Source organism: Ursus arctos, unplaced genomic scaffold (assembly GCF_023065955.2).
Source record: "Ursus arctos isolate Adak ecotype North America unplaced genomic scaffold, UrsArc2.0 scaffold_5, whole genome shotgun sequence".
Classification (NCBI taxonomy): domain Eukaryota; kingdom Metazoa; phylum Chordata; class Mammalia; order Carnivora; family Ursidae; genus Ursus; species Ursus arctos.
Genome location: NW_026623067.1, coordinates 42,279,445 through 42,305,507, shown reverse-complemented (window position 1 = coordinate 42,305,507; position 26,063 = coordinate 42,279,445). Strand labels below are relative to the sequence as shown.

The 26,063-nt window shown below is 41.1% G+C and overlaps 1 protein-coding gene across 7 annotated transcripts in view; it reads left to right on the top strand.

The window, feature by feature from the left end:
- Positions 1-26,063, top strand: part of PRELID2 (PRELI domain containing 2) — a 68,506-nt gene that overhangs the window by 14,533 nt on the left and 27,910 nt on the right. For 6 of the 7 annotated variants that reach the window (XR_008957482.1, XR_008957483.1, XM_026498996.4 and 3 more), the window contains 3 exons: positions 582-655; positions 2,178-2,338; positions 18,908-19,013. Coding sequence is in view for 5 of the 7 variants with exons in the window: in XM_026498996.4 (XP_026354781.1) it covers positions 582-655; positions 2,178-2,338; positions 18,908-19,013 (341 nt within the window). In the remaining 2 variants the exon portion in view is untranslated. Of the gene's footprint in view, positions 1-581; positions 656-2,177; positions 2,339-6,730; positions 7,807-18,907; positions 19,014-26,063 lie in introns of those variants that run through there. The other variant, XM_026498997.4, reaches the window with a different exon arrangement.

The window sequence follows — 26,063 nt, the reverse complement described above, 5'->3', positions numbered from 1 at the left end:
GTTATTCTTTTCTCCGAACCTGCTTCCCTTTTTCTTAATTCACATGTATTTTGTGTTTTTTACATTATTGGTGCTGTTCTGGAAACTTAGTTCCAAAACAGAGTAGTACCAGTCACAGGGAAGCTTTTTCCCTATGAGTAAAGAGTATGATTAATATGATTAATTATATATTTAAATTTTGTAGCCAGAAGCCTGTGCTTGAAAACATGGTTGGTGCAGAAAGTGGCAGAATGAGATTCTCCATTTTTTGTTAAAATAGTCTCTTTGTTGGCCCTTGTCACTGGAGTGTTGACATTCATAGTCCAGAGCAGTGAATGGTTTGCAAGTCTTTCTCCTTGACTTTAGAATGTGCACTGTGAGTTAGCTGTCTTACCCTTATTCCTCGACCATGGATGAGTGTATTTGGAATGATTTGGCTCAGAAAAGTGGTCAGGGACACTGAGTTTTGAGTTAAACGTTTTTTCTCTAGGAATTCTACTGAAGTTTTAGAAAATCGACATCGATGTGAAAAGTTTTATCGACATAGGACAAGAATACAGTTCCTTAAAAATTTTTTGAGTGTAAAAATTTTCTGTTTCTAGATGTGTCAACAGGGATCATCTATAGAAAGAGGATTGCAGTCTGTCAGAATGTGGTTCCAGAAATTTTAAGGAAGGTAAATTCATTTTAAAATTTAACCAGATTTGGGTGATTTTCATGTAGTCCTGGGAAGAGAGAGCATTTTCTGATGTACAGGAGTGTTAGAACTTTCCCAGTTGTACCTCATAGCCCCTCAGAGGGAGAAGGCACTCTCATATCTAACCTCAGTTTGGCAGATGCCACCAGAGATAGGTTTTTTTCTGTCTATTTCTGCTTCTCTTTTGTGGAGGGCCCTTAGTGGACATAGAGATGGTCTATAATTATTGTAAAGCTACCTTGGACACGTTGGATGAAGTGACCAGCTTTTCTCATCTGTCCGTGGTAAGATATGACTCCTAGATCAGAATGATCAGAAATGGGCAGATGGTAAATATTTAGTCTCTTTAGCAAGAAAGATAAAAACTTCAGTTTCTGTTTCACTGTCAGAGAGTATAGTTATTTCAGGGAGTATAATGTTCTCAGTACTCTCTGTAAGTCTTTCTGTGTGTGTTTGTGTAAAGTAATGGTGGTGATGATGAAATCTTCATGATAGCAAATTCTTTTCTCTCTTTGAAATTCTTAAGCACTCTGGTGATTGTTGGCAAAGGTAAGTGAGAATTTTTCATAACATTGCTTAAGTCACAGTGGGATTATTGACAAGAGTCCTTTTAGAATCATTAGGAATTAAGAGGAGAGCATCTTGGCGTGCACTTCTTATGATGCCTCAGATGGTGGTTTCAACCCGGAAGTGGTTCCGTTTGTGGCGGAGAAGCCAGTTAGCTTGTAGATCCTAGTGCTGTACTCTTTGCTCTACGTAATAAAAAGGGTGGCTTCTGTCACTTCCTTGTCGTGCATTAAGACTCTGTCACGTTCTTTGAAGGAAAGCTGATGTGACAGTGAAAAAGAACTTCATTTTATTTTCCACACGGTAAAATGTGTTGCACTGTGTGCAGCAAATTATCATTGGCTTTTTCCACAGGGTGTATACCCTGCCTTTGCCCTATATACATGTTTTGAATCTATTATTTAAAAAGGCGTTCAACTTTGTCTTGTTTCTCAAGTCTTAAATAATTTAAGGACACCTCTGACTTTGTACAATGCTGCCTTTGTAGTTTCCCATGTCTTCTCCACCTTGGCAAGCATACATTTCGAGGTACTGGACAGAGTTTAAAATGAAGAAAATATTTTATCTGATATTGTCCTGCATGCGAGCCCGTAAGTGGGCCCAATTAGAATCCATCAATTTAAGAAGGCCATAACCAGCCCTAGAGGAGACACGAAGGAGGCTGATAATTTGCTTGGTGTTTAGCCGTTAGGGAAATCAGGCCAGGGACTGTACAGCCTGCATAAATCCTGGGCCATTTGCATGTCCTTGCCAGCATTTAGTAAGGCCATAGTGTGTTTGATTATCGAGGACTCACAGCCATTGGTGAGCCCTCATGTGTACGTGAGCGTCACTTGTCCTCTTCGTTATCCAAGCGTAAAAGCAACTCTGGACCTCGTCTTTATGTAGCTTGCCCTTCCTAAATTGAGAAAGCTGTCCACTCTCTGTTGGACAGGTGAGCATCTTAAAGGTACCTAATATCCAACTGGAAGAGGAATCCTGGCTCAATCCTCAGGAGAGAAACATGGCTATCCGGAGTCACTGCCTTACGTGGACACAGTATGCATCCATGAAGGAAGAGTCCGTCTTCCGGCAAAGTATGGAAAATCCAAACTGGTAAGATGAGCTGCGTGCGTGTGTGTGTAGGTTGGGTGCAGGGATGCACAGATGACTGCATGTATTAAAAAGCTGTGATTCCATACTCATAACCTCCGTTTACAACTCACATAAGGTGCGCATTATTAATTTTTTTATTTTAGAGAGAGATCATACGCATGTGCGGGCAAGCGGGGGGAGGGGCAGAAGGAAAGGGAAAGAGAGCATCTCAAGCAGGCTCTATGCCCGGTGCATGGGCTCGATCTCACCACCCTGAGTTCATGACCTGAGCCGAAATCAGGAGTCAGACACTCAACCGACCCAGCCACCCAGGTGCCCCACATTATTAATTTTTAATCCTACAAGTAGTTAATGAATAGATTTCCCTTTGGGGGAGAAATAACAGAGCTCAGCTCTGTTCTGATCACCCTGTCCAGTCTTGGTGCATTTTGCTCTCTCCAGAGGCAGTGAGTGTTATCAGTGTGCTGAGGATTCTTCTAGACTTGTAAGAGATACCATTAGGTACTTACATGTGTATTCACAGAGCCTGTATAGCAGTTTTGTTACCTTTTTACATACGTGCTTTCATTCTGTGTCAGTCATTGTGTACTTACCTTGTTTGCTTAATAGAACTTTATCCACTTAACATATATAAAACCTAGCTTATTCCTTTATAGTGTTGTGTGGTATTCAATCCTATGATTATACTACATCTGTTTAGCTTTTTTTTTTTTTTAAGATTTTATTTGAGAGCGAGCTAAAGAGAGCACACACGTGTAAGTGCATGAACCGGGGGGAGGGACAAAGGGAGAAGCAGACTCCTTGCTGAGCAGGGACCCTGAGATCATGATCTGAGCCAAAGGCAGACACTTAACTGAGACACTCAGGTGCCCCCCCCTTTTTTTGGTAGAGGTTCAGATGGTTTCCAGTTTCTCTTTATTACAAGCAGTAGTATAGTATTTGTGAAGCATATGATCCTTACATATGCAATATGTGAATGTTTCTTTAAAGGAGAAGTTTTAATTATTAGGTTTATTGAGTATATTATTTATATGCAACAAAATTTATTCTTAATGTACAGTTCTATGAGTTTTGACATAGTTGTGTAAACACTGCCACTGTCAAGCTATAGAACACATAAGGAAGATTTTAAAAAGCTATATGCCAAGACTATTCAATGATGGAAGAATATTCTTTTCAACAAATGGTGCTGTCACAACTGGATATCCACAAACAGAAGAATGAAGTTAGACCCTTACCTCATACCAAAAACAAAATTAATTGAAGGTGGATCAAAGACCTAAATGAGAGTTAAGACTTAATACAACTTTTAGGGAGAAAACAGGTAAAAATCTTTGTGATCTTAGATTAGGTAGTGATTTCTTAGATATGATACCAAAAGCCCAAGCAACGAAAGACAAAATAGGTGAAATTGATTTCATCAAAATTAAAAACTTTTATGATTTAAAGGACACTGTCAAGAAGGTCAAAAGACAAGGCAGAGAATGGGAGAGAATATTTGTAGACCATATATCTGATAATATATATACATCCATAATATGTGAGACTGAATAACATATAGAATTGTTAAATCATATTGTACACCCGAAACTAATAGAACACCGCATGTTAATTATACTTGAATTTTTTAAAAAAGCCTAATTAAAACATGGACAAAAGATTTGAGTAGCTGTCTCTCCAAAGATGATGTGTAATGGCCAATAAGTGCATGAAAAGATGGTCAGCATCATTCTATATCCAGAAGTGCCGATCAAAATCACAGTGAGAAAGCACTTCCAACCTGCCTAGGATGGCTATAGTAAAAAAGATAGACGGTAACAAGTGTTGGAAAGGGTGGGGAGCAGTGGGAACGCTTACACAGCACTGATGACAATGGGAATGGAGCAGGGCCTCAGGAAGTTAAACATAGAGTTACCCCTGGACCCAGCAATTTATGCTCTGTTGAAAGCATACATGAAAACACAAAAACTTGTATAGGAAATGTTTATAGCACCATTAATCATAATAGGCAGAATGTGGAAACCATATGTCTATCTACTGATGAATATATAACCAAATGTGGTATACTTATAAATGGAATATTATTCAGCCATAAGAATGAAGGACACGTGCTATAATGTGGGCGAAGCTTGACAATATTATGCTAAGTGGAAGAAGCCAATTACAAAAGGCCACAGAGCGTGTGAATCAATGTACTTGAAATGCGCGGAGTTGGTATGTCCATAGAGACAAACTAGATTAGTGGTTGCCATGGGCAAGGAGGGAAAGAGTGGGCAGTGACTGCTAATGGGCATGGAGTTTCTTTTTGGGGTGATGAAAATGTTCTGGAACTCATGTTGATGGTTGCCCAGCTCTGAATATAGCAAAAATAATGAGTTGGACGTCTTACCTGGACTCACGCCTTGGCTCGGCAACTTCCTCTCACTGTGCGTGTTATGTAACCTGAGCTTTAAAACACTGCAGGGGAAGGATCTAGCTTTGACCTTGATATGGTAGGTGTCAATAAATATTGGCCCGAGAGTTCATTTCCCTTAAGCCAGCAGTTCCTATTAACATACTTTAAAAAAAATGTTTGCCAATATAATGGGCGAGAAGCGATAATACCTTTTTGGGATAGGCTTAAAAACAAAAGCAAAACAAAACAAGTGTTAATAGTGATTATTGCTGTGAGCTCTGATTTCAGAGGATCATGTACTGTTTTTCATTTTTTTGTATGACTTGAATCTTTTATTCACCTGTCATTTTAATGGAAATAGTAAGACTCTCAAGCTCATATAACTAAAACCCCCAAATTTAAAATCCATTCTGGAGCCCCATCACTTGTACGGATCGTTACTGCTCCCCGTAATTTCGGTCCTGTAGTGGTAATTCTCACACGCTCCAGCCGCACACCGAAGGAGTGTGAAAGCCTCGTCTCACGAGCCTCTGAGCGGATTTGCCTGGGACCACTTAGTGGTGGCTTTTCCTCTGCCTTTCCCATTGCAGGAGCTTCACATGGAACGTGGGTGTTTGGAATTAAGTATAAAAGCGTGGCCAGAGTATAGGGGAATCTTTTGTTTTTTGGGGTTTTTTTGTATGTAGAAGTAGTGAAAGGACTGAGTTGTCTGATTTTATACAGAAAACACAAAAGCCTTTCACCCGCCTTGTTTTAGTGTCAATATTCTCAGAGATCCAGTCTATTGGCTAGTTTGAACTGGACCTTTATCAGTGAAATGTAAAGTGATAATTGGCTCTGAGAATCCAAGGAAAACATCCTTCAGGACCTTTTCCCTTTGTGTCTTTTTTAAAAATTATTTTTCTAATACTTTGATTCTGGAAAATATGATACATGTGTCTTATAAAAAATATTAAACAGTTCTGGGGGAAAAACCCCAGTTTTCATTACCTAGCAATAGTGTCTGTTTACAGAATTTTCTTAGTTCATTCCTAATTGGCATTTAGATTGTTTCTGCATTTCTTTGCTGTCACAAATAATGCTGTGATGAAATCCCTATTATTACGTATTTCTGTAGTTATTTAATAACCTTTTAAGGTAGATGGAGCAAAGTTGGATTTCTGGGTCAAAGGTTATATGTATTTTATATTTTGATACATATTATCAGATGGTTCTATAAAAGGGTTTGACCAATTACACTTCCTTTTTCCTTTGATTTGTTATTTTCTTATACGCGCCCAAACACTCTCTTTTTAGATTTTTGATCTATTGGGCCAATATTTATTGACACCTACCATATCAAGGTCAAAGCTAGATCCTTCCCCTGCAGTATTTTAAAGCTCAGGTTAAATAACATGCACAGTGAGAGGAAGTTGCCGAGCCAGGGTCCACCTTGAGCAACGTGGTGAGGTAGGAATATGGACATGAATAAAGGATGTATTTATGTCAACTGTATAGAGTGCTTTGGTTGCCTGGTTATGGAGGAGGGGTCTTGTCATTTCAGCAGCCGCATGAAGGTTTCTGAGCAGGGGTTAATATGATGAAAGCTGTGGTCCAGACTCTAGGCAACTTGTTTTCTTAGCTCTTGACATGGATTTAAGCAAGGCATTTTAGGCAGACATTTGAAATGAGTGGGTGATCTTGGGGGGACATCAAGGAAAAGACATTATTTCTTTCTCCTCCTTTGCCAGGGAATATGACAATGATGGCTAGCCACTATACCCAGAAGATGAAATGTGGACAACCTTTTTTTTTTTTTTTTAAGAGAAAAAGTTGTCACAGCCGTTGAGTCTAAAATGAGACCCTCAGGCTGTGTGTTGGTTAGCAGGTGTGGGTATGTGATGGGAAACCAGGTGCCATTCTGTCCCTATACATGGCCTGTCAGCTCAATTCAGAGATGGGCTCCAAAAGGGTTCCTTAGAATCTGACTAAGCCTTGATCTGTGTTTTTTTACCTAGGTTCAGCTTTGGCTTCCCACTGATGTCTCTGCACTTGTGGTACCTTCTTGGGCGAGAGTTACATTATAATTTCACGTTCCCTCAAGTATACCAGCTCTGGGGCTATACACTCCTCAATTGGACAGTCATCGTTTCTGTTCTCTGAAATCTTACATTCCAAGATAAATTTATTAATTTCTTACTGTTTTGTGTTTGGTCCTGTTTTCCCCAGGACCCTGAGATCATGACCTGAGGCGAAGGCAGACTCTTAACCAACTGAGCCACCCATGTGTCTCCCCCGCCCCCCCCCCTTTTTTTCAAAGATTTTATTTATTTGGGAAAGAGAGAGTGAGAGATAGAGTACGAGCAGGAGGGAGGGTTAGAGGGAGAGGGAGAAGCAGACTCCCTGCTGAGCAGGGAGCCCAATGTGTGGCTCAATCCCACGACCCTGAGATCATGACCCCAGACAGAGGCAGGTGCTTAACTGACTGAGCCACCTGGGCGCCCCTGGTTCTTTTCCTTAAAAGAGATTTTCACTGTACTCTGGGGGCATGTGATTAATATAAATATGATTTGGCTTTAATGATGGATATTTACCCAAGCAATTCTAAAAAGATAATCATCTTGTAAAAGTATTTTCTTGGGCTTTGCTCTTTCACCGTAAATGTATGGGTTTTGTGGTCAGTAGTAACTTTTCTGTTATCGTGAAGCAAGGTTTTAGTTATGACCATCAGTGGAGACTTCCCTCTATTCACGATGTTGCCGAGCTGGGTTTCTTTGGCTTTAGGTTAACAAGATCACTCTCCCATGCTCAGCGTTGAGTACCTTCGTGGCCTGTGTCTTTACCCAGCCATGTGTGGAGCAGCTTTTTGCTTATTCATTGATGCTTATAAACCTTATTTCTGAGATTTAAAATGTGCAGCCTAGTAGAGTGCGGGTTGGATGTATTGACCTAACATTTGTAAAATATCAAAAAAATTTCTCTGGAATGTAGTAAAAGAAACAAAAAAACCAAAGTCAAACTTCACACCCAGATTAAATTAATGGGATGAGCAGCTGTTTTTAGTTCAATAAATTTTCATGATAATTGAAGTTACACATATGAATATTCTTCATTCTAATAAGATGTACAACATTTTTTATTTTTTATTTTTCAATCTCTGGATTGAAACATCCCAAGCCTTGCGTCTTCGTCTGGTAAATCACAGATACTGTAATTTGCATGTTTCAGGGGTTTGATGGTTGGGCATTCTGTGTGTGTGTGTGTGTGTGTTCATTTTTTCCTTGCTTTGAAGTCTTTTTTTTTTTTTTTTTTTTCCTCCCCTAGTAGCAGTTTTGAAGTCTGGTGACTTCTTTGTGTTGGGCACCAGCCTTTTTGGTTGACCTTCAAACTTGCTGTCCCTGGAATATTAAAATATTCCGGCTTTGTTAACATTACTTAAGAATTATTTCTAAGCCCCATTCCTGACAGTAAAGGGCTTGAGGGTGTAGTTATCAAATAGCCCAGACAAATACCACTGTATTCCTCCTAAAACGTAACACCCTGGGCTTAAATTCACCTTAATTTCCAGGGCCCCAGTGGGTGATCAGACAATTAGCAGGGTGCATTGCCAATTACAGAAACTGAGCAACAAGGCCTTTTCTGAGTAAATATGCTATCTGGGCAGGAGTCTTATTTTTGGAGCAGTAGGGCTGCCCTCCAAAAGATAGTCATTTGCTTTTTATGTTTGTCGTCATATAATCAGAGTCTTCCCTGTTTCCCTTCCTGCTGTATCCTCAGTCTGTAGCACAGTGCTCAGATGCTTGCAGGGGATGCCCTGTGCTGCTCGTTGACCGAATGGCAGATCGTGCTTCTTAGGGGCTGAAACGGGGACGAGGGAAGTGAAAAGGGGTGGGATTGGCAGGGGGGGCTAGTGCAAACTGGGAAAGTCCAAGATGATTTGGTAGGAAATTCAAGGTAGAGGAAATCTTGAAATCACCAGTAATATGGAGACCTTGCTTCTGGTTTTTGATGCTGGGTCACTTATGTACGGTTTGACTCTGGGAAAAGGCACAAAGCTGGCCTGAACTCTCTCATAAAGTAATGTGAATGTTTAATAAGGTAATGGGAACACTATATTTGGAGAGTATAAGGCATTACACACATGGAAGTTGTTGGTGGAACTAAGGATGAATAAATGCTGTTTTCAGAGGGAGCTGGCTCCTTAAAGGGACTGACTTCGTAAAGTGGAATAGGCTGTTTTATTGGAAATAGCGGTGACAATTAAACTGGAAACAAGGATGTTTAGCTAGGGGAGCGTTCTGTGCCGTGGACAAGTAAGAACTTTGGAAATATCTTAGTCAATGCCTGTTGACTTTTTGTTTTCATCCTCCTTGCCCTTTGGTTTTTGTGTATTAGTGCAGGATTCAGGGGGAAGGTTAAACAGGTAGATTTGTTGTGTTGGCTGTAGTTTTGTAGGCCTGGGCTGGCTCTCGGCAGTCAGTGTTTCATAAGTTCTTCGGGTGAATCTGTTGTGCACATAGAGTTGGGAGCCCCTGATACCTAGTCCGTATCTTGTGGTCCCAGTTGCGAGCAAACACACTGTTGACGTCTCTTTGAAACTCCCCTTTTCACAAAGTTCCTGTTAATCTTACAAAGCGTGACCAGTTGATAACGTGGCTCTCCGAGCAAACAGGAAACGCTTTTTGGCAGAATCACCCTCCTGAAAAGTTTAACAGAACTTAGTTGAGAGCTCTCTTGAGTTTATGGAAGAAGGGAATTTTCAGGGGACGTAAGGGAGGAAGAAGGGAGAGACACCAGTGTCCAAATTGTGTTGCAGTCTCTGCTCTTAATGGATCAGAGATGCTGGTTAAACTTTCTTTTTTTCTTTTGTTAGTTTCTTACATCTGTAGTGAGTAAATATGTTGAGTATTAGAAATTATAATATTTTATCACTCTGCGTTGATACCATGCAGAACAACCTAAATGTCTTAAGACAACCAGAAATCTGATGCCCATCTGGCCTGTGTGAGGAGCTGCCTCCCACGTCAGGTTGAGAATTGACGCCTGGGAGCTCGGTTGTCGTCTTTCCAATCATGGGTACTACTGGTAATAAGCAAAGAGATGGAAAGTCAAAAGCCACGTGGAGTCGAGTCTCCTGGCCTGCATTTACAGCTTCATTTTGAGACATTACCTGTGCTGGAGGTGGAGGCAGCTCCGGGTCGTGTGTGTCTGACCTCAGGAGGGTGGGAGTGTGCAGAGGAATTGAGGGGCTGATTCTTGGCTGCTGCTTCCTGATCTCCCCTCTGCTCTGGGATGACTCAGCAGCCTTTTGTCTAAAGATAGGAAAACCTGACCCTCGTGTAGTTCCAGTTTGGATGGATCTTACTCCAAATATCTTTTGTTATCATGTGTTCAAATAATCTTTCCTCTTTTTTTCCTACAAGTGTTGCCTACTCACCGTAGGACGGTTACGATATACATAAAAGAAAAAACAGAGTATGTTCATGCCCTCTTTAGGTCTGTGCTCTTTGTAGTCGGTGGCTCTAAAGGGAACCCGTATTCTGACCTCCGTCCTTATAGATTAATTTTAGCCCATTGTTGATCTTCGTGTGGAACGGAATCAGCGTATGCACTCTGCTGTGTCGGTTTCTTTTGTTAACTGTTGTTTCTGGGAGCCTCGTCTGGGGGTGTCCGTACTTGTTGCAATGGGGTGTAGCATTCCATCCTAGGAGCGTGCTGCAGTCGCTACAATTTATTTACTCATTTACTCGTTCTGCAGAAAAATCGTTTTTACAAACATGGAATCCTACTGTACATGGTATTCTGACTTCTACATTAATTTAACATTACATTTGGGACTGTCTTTCCTTATTAAATATGTCATTTTAAAATGATTTCCTATGGCTGCTTAGATATATTCATTGGATAAAATTATTCTGGTGTGTTTTATTAAATGTCTGTATTGGGCATTTGCATTATTTCTCATTATATGCTCTTCTAAATAATGGTGTGATGAATATCTTTATAGGCTGCTCTAAGCCCTCAACTAAGATTATTTGCTTAGGACACATTTTTAGAAGTAGATATATGAGTCTCAGGGTTTGCATGTGTTTGAGGCTTTTTTAGGCTAGGTATTGCTGAACTGAAGCACGCATTGCTACGCATCTCAGAAAACTCCCCAAGGGCATGGCATTTGGTAGTGTCGTATAGACCTGTATTGGAAATGGGATGAGGAACAGCTACGTAATTTGCAGGGCCCAATGCAAAATGAAAATACAAAGCCCCTTGTTCAGAGTGGTTGAGAATTTCAGGAACAGGACCATCAGATCATTTAGCCGTAGCCCTTCTACTAGCGGAGCACTGTGCGGCAGCATGGGTGCTGTGTCCTTGAAGCCAGCACCAAATGGGATGTGTGCGCTGGGAGGCCTGACATCCCAAGGCAAGACTCTGAATGGACCAGTTCGCAAACTGTTGTAGATTGTGAAACTTCGCCCACCACTCAGGATGTCAATAAGCTTGCCCTAAATAGACATTTTTTTCTAGGTAGCAGGATTGGGGGAAGGGATATGGGATCTGAGGTTAACTGTGTGGATTTAAATAATAGCCCTGCCACTTATTTTTGTGAGACCTTAGCAAATTTGCCTGTTTCAACCTCAGTTTTTTTAATCTGTAGAATGGGGTCAATATTATTTCATAAGATTGTCATGAGAAATAGGTGAAATGTGTGTATACAAAGGACTTAATACAATACTTTACCATGGTAGGCTATTAAAAAGTGTTATCTGGGGCACTTGGGTGGCTCAGTTGGTTAAGCATCTGACGATTGATCTCAGCTCAGGTCTTGATCTCAGGGTTGTGAGTTCAAGCCCTGTGTTGGGTTCCACACTGGGTGTGGAGCCTACTTACAAAAAGAGTGTTATCTGTTGTAATTGATTATCAGTTCTTAGGTACCGTGTTTTAGGAGACTGAGCCCCCTTGCCCTGTAATATGTACCTGCTCTAGGCTGTTGGGCTCCTGAGATTCTAACACTCGATAATTCCTTAGCATTACCGTATTTCCTGCTGCAGCTCACTATTAGTAATTTAGGGCTATGGTTAATAACCCATTCCTGGGACTTGTTAGAGGAGAGCAGCTCAGAGGGGGAGGGCCCCAGGAGTGGGGGCTGGAGAGGCTAGTGGGGTGTTTGGTTTCACGTGGTTGTCGTGCAGAGTGCGCCAGTGTGATGTGTGATGGCAGGTGAGGAGGAGGCTGGTGAGATGGGAGGGCTCCGGAGCTCCAAGGGCTTTGAATGCCAGAATGGGTAGGGAGCGAGTCATTGCCAAGTGGTTTAGGGTGATTGAGTGTCACCTAGAATTTACTGAGGGACGAAGGTTTGGGGGCTGACCAGGGTTGGAGTTGTGCTATGAGCACTTACCTTCTCAGACATCGTGTTTGTCTTTGTGTGAATGGGAATACTGATGGTGGTAGTAGTAGATGGCATTATTATTAGTGGTAGTAATAGTAGCAGGTTAGCATTATTAACTAACATTTATTGAATGCTTACCCATATTACCTTGAGGGCTTTACACATATTTCCTTCTTCACCTTTGGAACAACCTATGTAGTAGGTATTATTAATCCCATTTTCCTGAGGAGACTGAACCTACGCAGCATTAGATCCTTGCCAATGTTGGCAGGTTTTCATTCTGTGTTAGCGACGAGATGTGAATCCAAAAACTACATCCTTAATTTGTATTCTCTTTCTCCCTCTGTGTGTGTGTGTGTGTGTGTGTGTGTGTGTGTGAAGGCTAAGACTGCTTAGTACTTACTGAGAACTCTGTCCGAATAATGGTTCTCCGAGGAAGCATTATGATAGGAATGGGTTTGGTGAGACGGGGTGGAGAGACCATGTCTTCTGGCGTGGTGGAGTTCACACAGGAGCCCGGCAGTCTCTGCAGCACCGTGAGACCCATGGAGCAAGAGTGGGCGATCTGAGCTGCAGACCCTGCCTTTCTTGTGGGCCATCCCTCTGTGTGGTTACAGGAGAATGCCAGAATCACCATGATTAGAACGGAGATGTCATCACCACAGGAATATCTGGAAACTTTCTTCCTCCTCAAAGACACTTTAATTAAATTCCCATCATGAAAACAATTAGGCAAGATTTGCCATACCTAACCAGTCAATAATTCAAGGACAGGATCTCATTAAGAGCTTTTGCTTTCCCGGAAACTGCCGTTTTGAGGATTCAGAGCTAGTGGCTGCGTGCTCTGGGAATTAATTTATCCATATTTCCCCTGAACTTTTTTATTTTCCCCAATCCAGAAGGAAATACACTTTTAAATGACCTAAAAGTAGGAGACTGATTGTATAAACTGGCATGCACTTTCACAAAGATGTTCCTGGTTGAGGGGTGCGTCTGTCAGGATTCCATCGTGTTCTGTGTTGAATTAAGCCTGCCTGTGGACGGACAGAGCAAGAGGTGTGACTCTGACACAGGCGCCACACGAATGAGTGAGCCTCCTCTTCCACCATAATTTTCCTGATAACTCTGGTGCCTTCTCTCTGAGCCAGGTGAACGCTGCCCCCTACTGACGTTAGCAGGAGAAAATCTCGAGATACTTTGTTCATTGCCCTGATGATAGTACTGAGAGGTGTTATAAATTCTCTCATTCTTTTGCTTCCTTCTCTTCTCTCCCTTCTCTGCTTCTCTCCATGCTTTTCTTCCTGTTGCATTATTGATTTTTCTATCATGTGCTAGCCATCGCAGTTGGCATTGAAGCAGTAAAGAAAAAACAACACAAGACAACCATTTAGAAAAACATTTGACGTCATCTACTAAAGTTGAAACTGCACATGTCCTGTGACCCAGACATTCAACTAATCTGTATTTAAGAGACACTTGTGGGCCTACTTACCTGGATGCATTATAATATGTTCATCTTCAGTAGAAGGATGGATAATTTGGAGTATTTTCAAACAGTGGAACAGCATGCGCCGGTGAAAACGAACACACAGGTTACATGCAGTGATGTGGCTGCATCTCCGCTGAGCATCAGGGGCTCTTCTCTGCGACTCTGGAAGCCGTCTACGACAGGATCAGCAGGTGCTTAGCAAACTGACTGTGGGCAGCGTGGATTATAGAGAGCGCACGCCGGACACCAGGTTCCCACTGAGAGGCAGTTGTGGTCCTGGAAAGAGAAAATCGCCCTGCTGACCCCAGGCAGTGGCTGTGGCAGTAGCAGGGAAGAGAATGTCATGGGCTGTTGAGGGGCCGTTAGAAGTAAAATAAACGCTATCTGCTGGCTGATAGAATGTTTGGGTTGCTTAGGAAGGGAATAATACAACATGGTGCGAGGTCTCTAATATCCTAGACTAGGAGGAGCACTGTGTCATTAACTGACATAGGGGCAGGACTGGGGTTTTGAAGCAGCAGATAATGAATCTACAGCCACCAAACTGTATGACCCTGGGCAAGTTATTTAACTTCTTTTTACCACAATTTCCTCATGTGTGAAAGAGAGAAAATGTTTTAAGAGTAACAACCTCAGAAGATAATACAGTGTCTGGTACAGAATACACACTGTTGCTATAGAGTTTTTGAAGAGTAAAAGTGACCCTGGGTACGTAACATCATAAATGTGATCAGTCCTTCCTTTAGGCTTCGCAGAGATAAAAGAGAGATGTAGGAAAACTTCAGTCATCTTTATGTCTCTTGAGTGAAACATCAAACACTTCAAGCTTGGGGGCAGTAGAAAGTCTTAGGACAAAAGGCACAAAAAACGGAGGTTACGTAGTGTGGGAAAAGGAAAGCCAAGAGGTGATTGAATGAGATTTTAAGTGAATGGTAAGTCAGAAGTTAGCATGTACCTTTACTGAGAATGGTTCTTGGGAGCACAGAGACTTTTGAAGAATAACTTTTTATTTATATAGAAATGATCCTCGGGTCCTTATTATTACTAGTTTTGGTGATTACCAACTAATACATGTTATAGAAAGTTACTAAAAGGGAGAAGATAAAAAAATAACACCTGTAATTCTAATGTCTAGAGATATTTTCATATTTCAGCTCTATCCTTTCGTCTTTCCATCCATCAGTCCATCTTTTCTTTCTTGTTGTTTCTTCTTTTTTGAGAGCTGAAATTAAACTGTACATTGTTGTGTAACCTGCTGTGTTTTGCCAAGGAACTTAAAAGAAGGCTTATCTAGCATGAGGGATTTAGGTTGGCTATGTGTAGTAAGAAGAAAATGGTCCGATGTGCTTTGTCAATGAATTATTGAGGGAAAGTGCAACATTTTCTTCTCTAGCAGTCTTAAAATATACTAGGATAAACTCATTTCAGTGATGGTGAGGGCATGACCCTGCTTTACCGGCCGTTATTCTGTGATATGTGGGCAAGCCATGAGAGTGCTTTTCTGAGCACTTACATCTCCCAAAAGTAGCAGAAGGAAATACTGGTTTGAATATGATGTAACAGAGACTTTTATTAATCCCTCACCTACACTTGCTTTGAGGACTGAAGAGTTTATCTCTCCCAAGAGTGTAAGACTGCTCAACTTTTCATTTTTAAATATTAAAATCACTGTAAAATTCTACTCTGACTAATCTGGAATAAAGACAGGAAAGATTAGTGTCACTGGGATATAGTTTTACATGAACAAATCATTTTAAATAGGCTTAAATCTAAGAGGTGGAAGCCGCTTTGCCTAGACTGACTGTTTGCTTAGACTATTTATGTCAGATTGGCTAGGATAACTGTGTGTGTGTGTGAGAGAGATCTGAAGGCTTCCTTTTATGGAATGTACGATTGGAATGAAGAGGCTACTGCTACTAGAGAATCAGAGAGAAGGTCTAATAAGAGTCATGATAACTATTTTTTTTTTTTTACCAAAATCACAGCCTTTTGGATCCATAATATTCTCAGAATATCTTTCTTAGTGTGAGCAAATGTGCCTATATATATATATATATATACACACACACACACCCACACACACCCAAATACACATACGGGAGACATGGCTCCCATCTCTTGTCCTTAGAGATAGAAGAAAGTATAGGAAGTATTTTCTTTGTTGAATATTTCTGGTTGTAAAGAATTTAATATTAATGAATTTATTCACATAAAAAGTGCTTACTGAGGTCCCTGAGTGTGGGTACTTTGTTGCAAGTGGAGGATCGGAGATGGTCTAAAAGCATCAAAGGGTGGCAGCCAGCTGCTTAGTCAGTGGTGCGAATGTAACCGTTCATCTATACCTGTTACTTGGTCGCCTCAGAAGGGGAGTCCTTGTTGCTGCAGGATAAAGTCTAAACTCCGCAGCATGAGAAAACCATTTGCGGTCTGGTGGTCTCCATTTGTCCTTCAGCCTCCTTTCGTAATATCTCCCATGCCCACCTTATGCTCTGGTCATTCCTCTGAACAGAATTTATTAAGCTCCTTGGGTCCTGGTGGTCTTCCTCATTGGCATGCTCTGGCTCCGTTAGCTGGTGTGGCCCTCAGCCACTTGCCCCTTTGTCTTTCCCACTAGTCAGTGGGATCCTGGAGGGCAGAGACTGTCCTCTGTGGATCTCTAGCATGGAGTAAGGTGCTTAGCGGACGGTAGCCGGTCAGTGTGTGGGACACATGAATTAACAAGGCAAATTTAAATTATTCCTCTCTGGTCTACAGGGTTTCTCTGAAAATCTCATTAGAGCTCCCTCGTATGTGATAAATTGCTTTTTTCTTGCTGCTTTCAAGATTCTTACTTGATGGTTTGATTATAATGTGTTTTGATGTAGGTCTCTTTAGTTTTATCGTTTTTGGTATTCATTGAGCTTCTTGAACTTGGATGTCCATTTCCTTTCTCAGATTTGGCAAGTTTTCAGCCACTACTTCTTCAAATAGGCTACCTGCCCCTTTCTCGCCTTTGTTTCTGACACTCCCATAATGTGTACAGTTGATCCATTTGGTGATGTCCCATAAACCCCTTAGGCTGTCTCACTTCATTCTTGTTTCTTTTTCGCTCCTGTTAGCTCCGTAATTTCGCCTGACTTGTGTTTGAGTTTGTTGGTTCTTCTGCTTGTTCATGTCTGCTGTCGAATCCCTCTAGGACATTTTTCAATTCAATTATTGTGTACTTCACCTTCTGAATTTTTTTTTTATGGTTACTGTTTGTTGATATTCTCATTTTGTTCATGCATCATTTTCCTGATTTCGTTTAGTTTCTGTGTTCTCTTTTAGTTTACTGAGCATTTTTAAGATGATTGTTTTGAATTATTTGTCAGATAAGTCCTAGATCTCTATGTCTTTAGGCTTGGTTTCTAGAGAGTTGTTTTGCTCCTTTGAGTGGGCCATGTTTCTCTGTTTCTTTGTATACTTTGTGATCTTTTGTTGAAACTCAAGCATTTGAAAAAAACAGCCACCTCCCCCAGTCTTAATGGACTGGCTTCATGCAGTGGAAGACCTTTACTAATCAGCCTGGGTAAAGATTCTGGGGGTCTTTCAAACCTTTTCTGGAGATGATTCTTCTCTAGGTTTTTGTGTGAAATTTTCTGTTAAAGAGGTCTACCCCTGTTGTCAAGTTGCCACGATCTCTTGCTGTCCCTGATGTCTGTCTGTGGCACCGCAGACACTCCGGTGCTGTAACAAGCCACCATACTGTTCTCAGCAGCCCCCAAAGTATACTGCCATTCTTTTCAGCATTCTGAGTCAGATGAGATAGAAACCTGTCCCTCGCGCAGCCCCTTGTAAAGCCAGAATATTGGATATCTCATTCTTCCCTTTGCCTCCGGAGGGGGAAGCCAGAAGTGGGGACTTTTTCCCCAGTTGCACTGTGCTTTGCTCAGTGAACGGAAGCTAAGGTGGGTAATGCAGCAGCCTTTCTTTCTCACTTTGATGTGGCTTTTCTTGACTTTGCACTCACCTGGGGTGCTGCGAACTCTTAACGGGTTTCTAGAGTTCTCCCAAAGGCAAGTTGGTCCGTGTACTGTTAACATGGAACCTCCATGGGGAGTGAGGACCTGGAGGTTTCTCTTCTGCCATCTTTCTGATGTCACTCTCAGGGTTATCTAATCCATTTTATGAAATGGAGATAATTAATATTGGTAGAACTCTATTTTTTTTTTTAACGATTTTATTTGAGAGAGAGAGAGAGAGCACAAGCAGGGGTGGGACAAAGGGAGAAGCAGACTCCCCACTGAGCGGGAAGCCCAATGTGGGGCTGGATCGCGGGACTCCAGGATCATGACCTGAGCTGGAAGGCAGACGCTTGACCGACTGAACCACCCAGTCCTGGTAGAACTTTAAATAGCATAGTGGCACATCTACGATCACCACCCTCTCCAGTCAAGGAGTCTTCGAAGAAGTCATCCCAGGCTTCTGGCTTTCCAGTCTGTCTTACTGCCTGTCTCTCTCATTTAATGAATGCTCATTGTTTCTCAGGAACAGTTCATGTTCCCATTATGTGTATTCACTGATTTACTTCTCACAGTAGTCGTGAAAGGATGATACTGTGATTATTCTCATCTTGCACATAAGGAAACTGAGTTAAGAGAGTTTTAGTAATCTAACCAAAGTTATACATCTGATAATTATCTCAGATTCAATTTTAAGAAGCCATTTTGCTGCATGAAATGAATATATATATTCATAATAATATGTATATTAATTGGAATCAGTTAAGTTTATTGTGGGTAAAGTAGAACAACATTTTAAAGATAGAGTACTAACCTCTCGACTATCATAATTTTATCATAGAATTATGTCTTAGGTATGACTAGAAATCCTGTATTCTGTAGTTGGTATAATTAGAATAGTGGAATATTCTCTTTTTTTCTTTTTCCCCCTGAGCTTTATTGAGATATAACTAACATAGTGTAAGTTTAAAGTATACAATATAATTTTATATATGTATGTATTACAACATGATTATCATAATAAGGTTAGTTAACAGATCCATCACCTCTCATTGTTAAAAATATTTTTGTGTGTGCTGAGAACTTTTAAAATTTACTCTTTAACAATGTGAAACAGATATTCTTTAATTTGAATAAAATAATTGTATATATAAACTGTAAGTCTCTTTTTAATAAAAATTTTGTTGTAATAGGCAGTTATTGAATTGTTATGGACATTGTTTTGTGTTGATTATAAGTGGTAATTATGCTGTTGGAAATCTCTGTAGTTTAAATATCCAAACATAGAATGACATCAAAGATGCATTTTTTTGTTTTTGTTTTTGTTTTTTTTTTTTTACAGGACAGAGTTCATTCAGAGAGGCAGGATTTCAATCACAGGGGCTGGCTTTCTCAACTGCATTTTGGAAACTTTTGCCAGCACATTCTTAAGACAGGGTGCTCAGAAGGTAAGCTTGTTTCTGCTTTGAACCAACATTTATTTTAAGAAACCATGGAGATTCCCATTGGGTTATTGAATAAGGCTCATGAGCAGACGTCATGAGAAAAAAAATAATAGTTAATAAATAAAAATAAGCAAATAGATGCAAAAATAATTGTTTGCTAGTTATTACATAAATCCAAATCAAAGTAAAACTTAAGTGCCATTTGTGACCCATTAAATTGAAAAATATGCCAGTGAAGAATACGTAATAATATGGAAAATACTTAGAGTCTATGGAAGAAATATAATCAGAACAAATAATTATATTTTCAGTGTATACAGTATGATGACAACTATTTCCTTAAAAAAGATAATTGCTAGTATTTATTGAGCACTTACTATGTACCACTCACTGTAAAAAGAATATTTTATTCATCATCTCTTTTAATCCTCACAAACCTTTGAAGTAACTATTTTTACGATCTCCTGGTAGTCAGTTCTTGTGGTTTTCGGACTCCGTACTTGGGGGTGCTCAGGCTTCCATGAGGGTGACTCCGAGGCCCTCTTATAGTTCTAAGGTCTGTACCCTGTTTTTAGTAGTACTAGTCTATTTTTGCATCCGTCCTGATGTAGAGCTATATATGTGCTATTTTCTTGCCTTCACAGCGTTATTTTCAAAACTTCTTTAGGGTAAAGTCTCTTCCTTTTGCATGATCATATACCTATTACAGGTGTTTTTTAGTATTGACAAATTCATTTTTATTAACTTGTTTTATTTATAATATTTTGCTTTTTAACTGTTATTATTACTTGTGATGAGGGGCAGAATCACTTCCACGCTTTGCTCAGGACGAATACTACACATACGTACCTTGCTCTGTTTTGTAGAATACTAGGTTTAATGGTGGTAAGTTTAATGGCTCTTATTTGTGGAACAGTATGTTTAATAATAGGTTTAATGACTGGTCTGAAGGAATATTGTTCTGCCCCAGAGATTTTTCTGGGTCATGAACCTTTGTTCTCCTTTTGCAGGTCTAGGTTCAAGAAGGAACCTGGCCTGTGATGTGTTAGTCTGGGAGGCTGAAAGTGATGACAGAGTGTTTGATATTATATGGTGTTCCATAAACATACTGTCAGGTTAATGCTGTGTTCCTAGCCCAGAGGTGCACAGAGTGGCCCGGCCTGTTTAAGCTGAGTGTGAAGTGGGTTACTGAGCTTCTGGAAGATCTGATGTGCCCTTTCACACTCAGACATGACTGCAGGTTTTTCTGTGCTGTTGCAAAGTATGCATGTGTAAAACCCCCCGTGTTCTGCAAAATTGATGGGGCTAAAGTTAATGGGCCTGATGAGAAGAATAACTTCATTGCCATATCGCTGAGTAGGTTCTCTCGTACATTGTTTTGATCAAGATTGACAACGTTTTTCTGTAAAGAACCAGATAGTAAATATCTTAGGCTTTGTGGGCCAAAAGGCAAACTGCAGATATGATGTTGGTACTTTATAACAAGAGAGAAACAAATTTCCATGAATTTTTTACTGACAAAATTAAAATATAATAATAATAATTGAATTTTATTTATAGTTCAGTTCTTTTAATCAGAAAAATGAGATTCTGTTTTGTGGGGGAACATAACATTTAACTAAATAGTGACTCAAAGTTAGTGTTCCCTACCATAATATTGCAAATGTTCACTTGTAAAAACCATTCATATCTTCTGGACCACACAGGTACAGGTGGTGGACTGGATTTGGCCTGTAGGCTACATAGTTTGCCAACCCCTGCTTTAGATACATAAATATTCTTTTATTAATTCAGGTGGGTCTATATTCAACCTGTCCATCAGTCTGAACCTGTCAGTGAGTTTTAACTGTACACTGGTTGCATGTATTCTGATCCTGTGAGGTGCACCTAGTAGACACTATTAGTCCCGTTGTATTGATGAGCAGTGTCGTGAAGGGTAAGCGCACCTGCTGTGTGGGTGGCCGCTAGTCTGCCTTCCCTTTTCTGACCCATATATGCTGAGCACCGGCTTCGTGTTAGGCACTGTGTGAAGCATAGGCTAAATGGATTTACTCGAGGTCGGGACTAGCAAAGGGTGGAGTCTGGACTCACATTCCCATCTTTTAGAGCAAGTCTTACTCCTTGGCCCCTTTACTGTGCAAGATGTGTTCAGGTAAATGAAGCAGAATGTTTGCCTCCTGAGAACCGGGCTGTGTATTACACGCATTATGTTGTGGTCTTACTCCCTCTGTAGTTACTACGTAAGACTCTTGGGTTGCAAGTAACAGAAACTACTTGAGGCTAACTCACCGTAAGGGTCCAAGGGTGGTGAGGCTGGCAGGCTTCAGAATGGTCTGCCCTGGGATGGAGAGCTGCCAGGAACCCACAGTATTCCTCCTTTAGCACTTGTCTGTAAGACTAAGCGTCTGTTTGATTCTTTCTCTGCTTCACAGACTGTAGAGTATGAGGTGGGCCTCCACAGTCCTCCATGCGTGTTACATAGAGTTCTGGCCAACAAAGGGACTGTCTGCTTGTTTCATTCATTTCCAAATTCTTGGAAAGGGACTCTTGTCCTTTCATAGGTCAAGCATGGCCAGGTGGGTGGAAGTCATTGTGAATAAGGCTCACCTTGGGCTGTGAGTGTGGGGGTCAGGGTAGGGATGGCACTTCCCAGGGAAGGGGGTGGTGGGATGTGCCAGTATTCCCAAAGGTTTCCGGCCTGGCCTCACAGTAGATTCTGTGTTCTTGATGGCAGAGAGGGGGTTTTATTAATCTTAATCCTAGTTCCCCTCAACCTAAGTCGCTTGGGCAGTGCTCCTACATTTATGTGGAAATGAGTAGAAAGGAGATAGAATGCACAGCTGCATCTCAGTTGGTTTCTGATGAATATGATCTGGAAATCATTCAGTGACTTTAAATTTTTAAAGTGAGGAACCCAACTGATTCCTCTTTTTTTTCTCACTTTGGCTCAGAAGTAAGAATATATTTTTCCTGCTAGGTTTTGCCTTTTCTGACTTTCCTCTTTTTTTTTTTTTTTTTTAAGAGGCTCAGTTTAATGAGTTAGCTTTTCAATTTTAGGAGGCACTCATGCTAAATCGTCTTGTACCTTTTATCCAAGTGCTGATGTTTTCCCGTATCAGCCTGACTTCGTGATAAACCTTCCCAGCTGAGCCTGCATAAATAGTTTGTGTGGACGTTACCGGGAGGGTGTTTGAGGCCACTTTATTTTCACTTTAGGACTTTATCCTTGAGGCTGTTCAGTGCTGGTAAAGGTGGGATCTGATATCTGTTTTTATCCAGAAAAGAGCACAGCGAGGCCCTCACAAAGTTTGTATCTTTGTGTTTGTCAGTTAGAAGCTAGCCCTGGATCTGGGCCCCAAGGTGAGTCACTGGAGTTTCTGTGCCTCCAGACGTTGTGCAATTGCTCTTCTCTCCTCCCTTCACCACGTGGAGGTAACTTGCAGTTCGGGGCCTTTCTGACACAAATGCTGACTTTTTCATATATCACTCGGACCTCACTTTCGTCTTTTTTTTTTTTTCATATATTTTTTTTTAATGATTTTTTATTATATTATGTTAGTCACCATACAGTACATCCCTGGTTTCCGATGTAAGGCTCGATGATTCATTAGTTGCATATAACACCCAGTGCACCATGCAATACGTGCCCTCCTTACTACCCATCACCGGTCTATCCCATTCCCCCACCCCCCTCCCCTCTGAAGCCCTCAGTTTGTTTCTCAGAGTCCATATCTCATGTTTCATTCCCCCTTCTGATTACCCCCCCTTTCTTTATCCCTTTCTTCCCCTACCAATCATCCTAGTTCTTATGTTCCATAGATGAGAGAAATCATATGATAATTGTCTTTCTCTGCTTGACTTATTTCACTTAGCATTATCTCCTCCAGTGCCGTCCATGTTGTAGCAAATGTTGAGAACTTGTTCTTTCTGATAGCTGAGTAATATTCCATTGTATATACGGACCACAACTTCTTAATCCAGTCATCTGTTGAAGGGCATCTCGGCTCCTTCCACGATTTAGCTATTGTGGACATTGCTGCTATGAACATTGGGGTGCATATGGCCCTTCTCTTCACTACGTCTGTATCTTTGGGGTAAATACCCAGTAGTGCAATGGCTGGATCATAGGGTAGCTCAATTTTTCTCACTTTCGTCTTAAGTGGAAGTATGTGGGCAGGCAAATGGGAATTGCCCTCTGGTAGCCAAGTCAGCAACTGTGTTTTTGAAATAAAAGTTGTTCTGACTTCTAGCCCACTAAAGCCCCTTGGTTTTGTAATGTGGCACAAGTCACTTTATCCCTCTGATCCTAAATTTAATTGTCTACAAGGTGGGAATTTAAGATTTCTTCAAAAAGATTTTATTTATTTATTTGAGAGAGTGAGCGAGAGAGCAGGAGCAGGAACAGAGGGAGAGAAAGAAGCAGACTCTTTGTTGAGCAGAGAGCCCGACGTGGGAGTTGATCCCAGGACTCTGGGATCATGACCTGAGCCGAAGGCAGACACTTAACCAACTGAGCCACCCAGGTGCCCCAGAAGGTGGGAATTTTAATGCATTCCACAAATAGGTGTGAAAACTATGTTTGAAAGTTTTCAGTAGATTGAAAAACACAGGTTAAATATACATAAGGTGTTCTTCCTGTTGTCAAGAATTAAAAAAAATCTAACTCACGTGCTTCTTTTTCATACTTTCTTTTTATGGTTACATGTTTGTTTATTTCTCTTCAAACTCATATGAACACACAGTAGATTTTAAACTCAGAAGTTTAGTTCCACAAACACTTGGGTATCAGCTATGTGCCAGGCACTGGGTGGGAAGCTGGAGACACAAGTAGGAAGGAGAATTCACAAGAGTGGAACCTGTGCCTTGTACAGCTTTATTTCACAAGTATCTAAAAGCTTGGGGTGGAAAGCTTGACAGGCACTAAACAAACATATGCTGAGAGTGAGAATTTATTGAGCTCCACTTGGCGTTCAGTGGTCAGCACTAAGATCAGTGCTGACAAGGGTATTAAAACAACTGTACTTATAAGAGTTACTAGATGCCAAGCACTATGCATGGTACACGTTACCTAAAGTACTTTTCTTTCTTTTTTTTTTTTTTAAAGATTTATTTATTTGAGAGAGAGAGAGAGTGAGAGCAGGGGGAGGGGCAGAGGGAGAGAGAGAAGCCAAGCGGACTCCCTGGTGAGCCCGATGTGGGGCTCCAGCCCAGGACGCTGAGATCATGACCTGAGCCAAAATCAAGAGTCAGACATTTTAACCAACTGAGATACCCAGCCCCCCAGCCCCACCCCACAAATTACTTTTCTAAGCAACTCTGTGACATAGGAACTCTACTCCTCTTTTATGCGTAGGGAAATTGAGGTCCCAAGCGATAAAGCAGTTTTCTCATGGTCCTGGAATTAGTGAGTGGTGCACTTGGGATTTGAACCCTAACCTCGCTGTCTCCAGAGCGTATGGTTAATGATTATACCCCACTGCCACATCCATGCTCTGCACTCAGCGGCAGATGTGGCGTGCTTGCTAGAGCCAGTGCAAGGCGATGTGGAATTTACGGGAAGGACGGAGGAATGCAGAAACGAGGAGTTCGGTTGCAATGGAAGAACTTGGAGTGGACCGGGGGAGTGAGGGGCTATGATATTGGTAGTTCTAAGGGTTTTTGGGTGGCTAGAGAGCGTCCTCCCTTCTGGTCAGAGCCCCCTGCCTCTGGTTTTATCCAGACTCTACCTGGCCTAAATTCCAGAGTGCCAGACAGGTTGAGGGTGTGTTCAGCTGTTGTTTCTACCACTTTTACTATAATGATATATCCTTTTTTTCTGCTTTCCTGTGGACTATGGGTTTGTTTTTGTGCTATTTGTATTGAAAATATCTTTATTTTACAAAAGAAAATTTCAATGGCATTTTTCACAGAAAAAGAATAAACAGTTGTAGAATCTGTATGGAAGCAGGGAAGACCTCGGATAGCCAAAGCAATCTTGAGAAAGACCCTGGAGGCATGTGCTTCGTGATGTCAAACTATATTACAAAGGTGTAGTCATCAAACCATTATGGAATTGCCTAAAAACAGACATGTAGATCAAAGGGACAGAATAGAGACCCCAGAAATCAACCCATGCTTATTCGGTCAGTTAATTTATAACAGAGTAACCATGAATATACAGTAGGGAAAGGACAGTCTCTTCAGCAAATGGTGTTGGGAAAATTGGACAGCTACATGCGAAAGAATGATACTGAACCACTCTCTTACACCATACACAAAAAAACAATAGCAAAAACCCCTAAACAAATGTTAAAAAAAATGGGCAGAGGAACCGAATAGACATTTTCCCAAAGGATACATGCAGATGGCTAACCGGTATAGGAAGAATGTTGAACATCACAGATCTTCCGGGAAATGCACATCAAAGTCACAATGAGCTATCACCTCACACCTGTCAGAATGACTAGTGTCAATGAACAAGAACTAATCAGTGTTGGTGGTGGGAGGAAAGAGAACCCTCGCGCACGGTTGGTGGGAATGTAAGTTGGTGAAGCCACTGTGGAAAACAGCACAGAGGGTCTTCAGACAATTGAAAATAGACCTACCCTATGATTCAGCAATTCCACTTCCGAGTATTTATCCAAAGGAAATGAGAACACTAACTCAAAAGGTGTTATACCCCCATGTAAATAATGATTTACATTAGCCAAGATGTGGAAGCAACCTAAATACCCACTGGTGGATGAGTGGAAAAAGAAGATGTGGCACGCACATGCACACTTGCACGCGCGCGCACACACACACACACACACACACACACACAGAGGAACATTATTCAGCCATAAAAAAGAAGGAAATCTTGCCATTTGCAGCAGCATGGATGGTACCTTGAGGATATGCTAAATAAATAAGTCAGAGAAATACAAATACCATATGATCTCAGTGATTTGTGGAATCTAAAGCAAAAGCGAAAACTGAGTTCATAGATACAGAGAACAAATCAGTGGTTGCCAGAGGCGGTTATAAAATAAATATGATGTGGGGATGTAAAGTACAGCACAGTGACTATAGTTA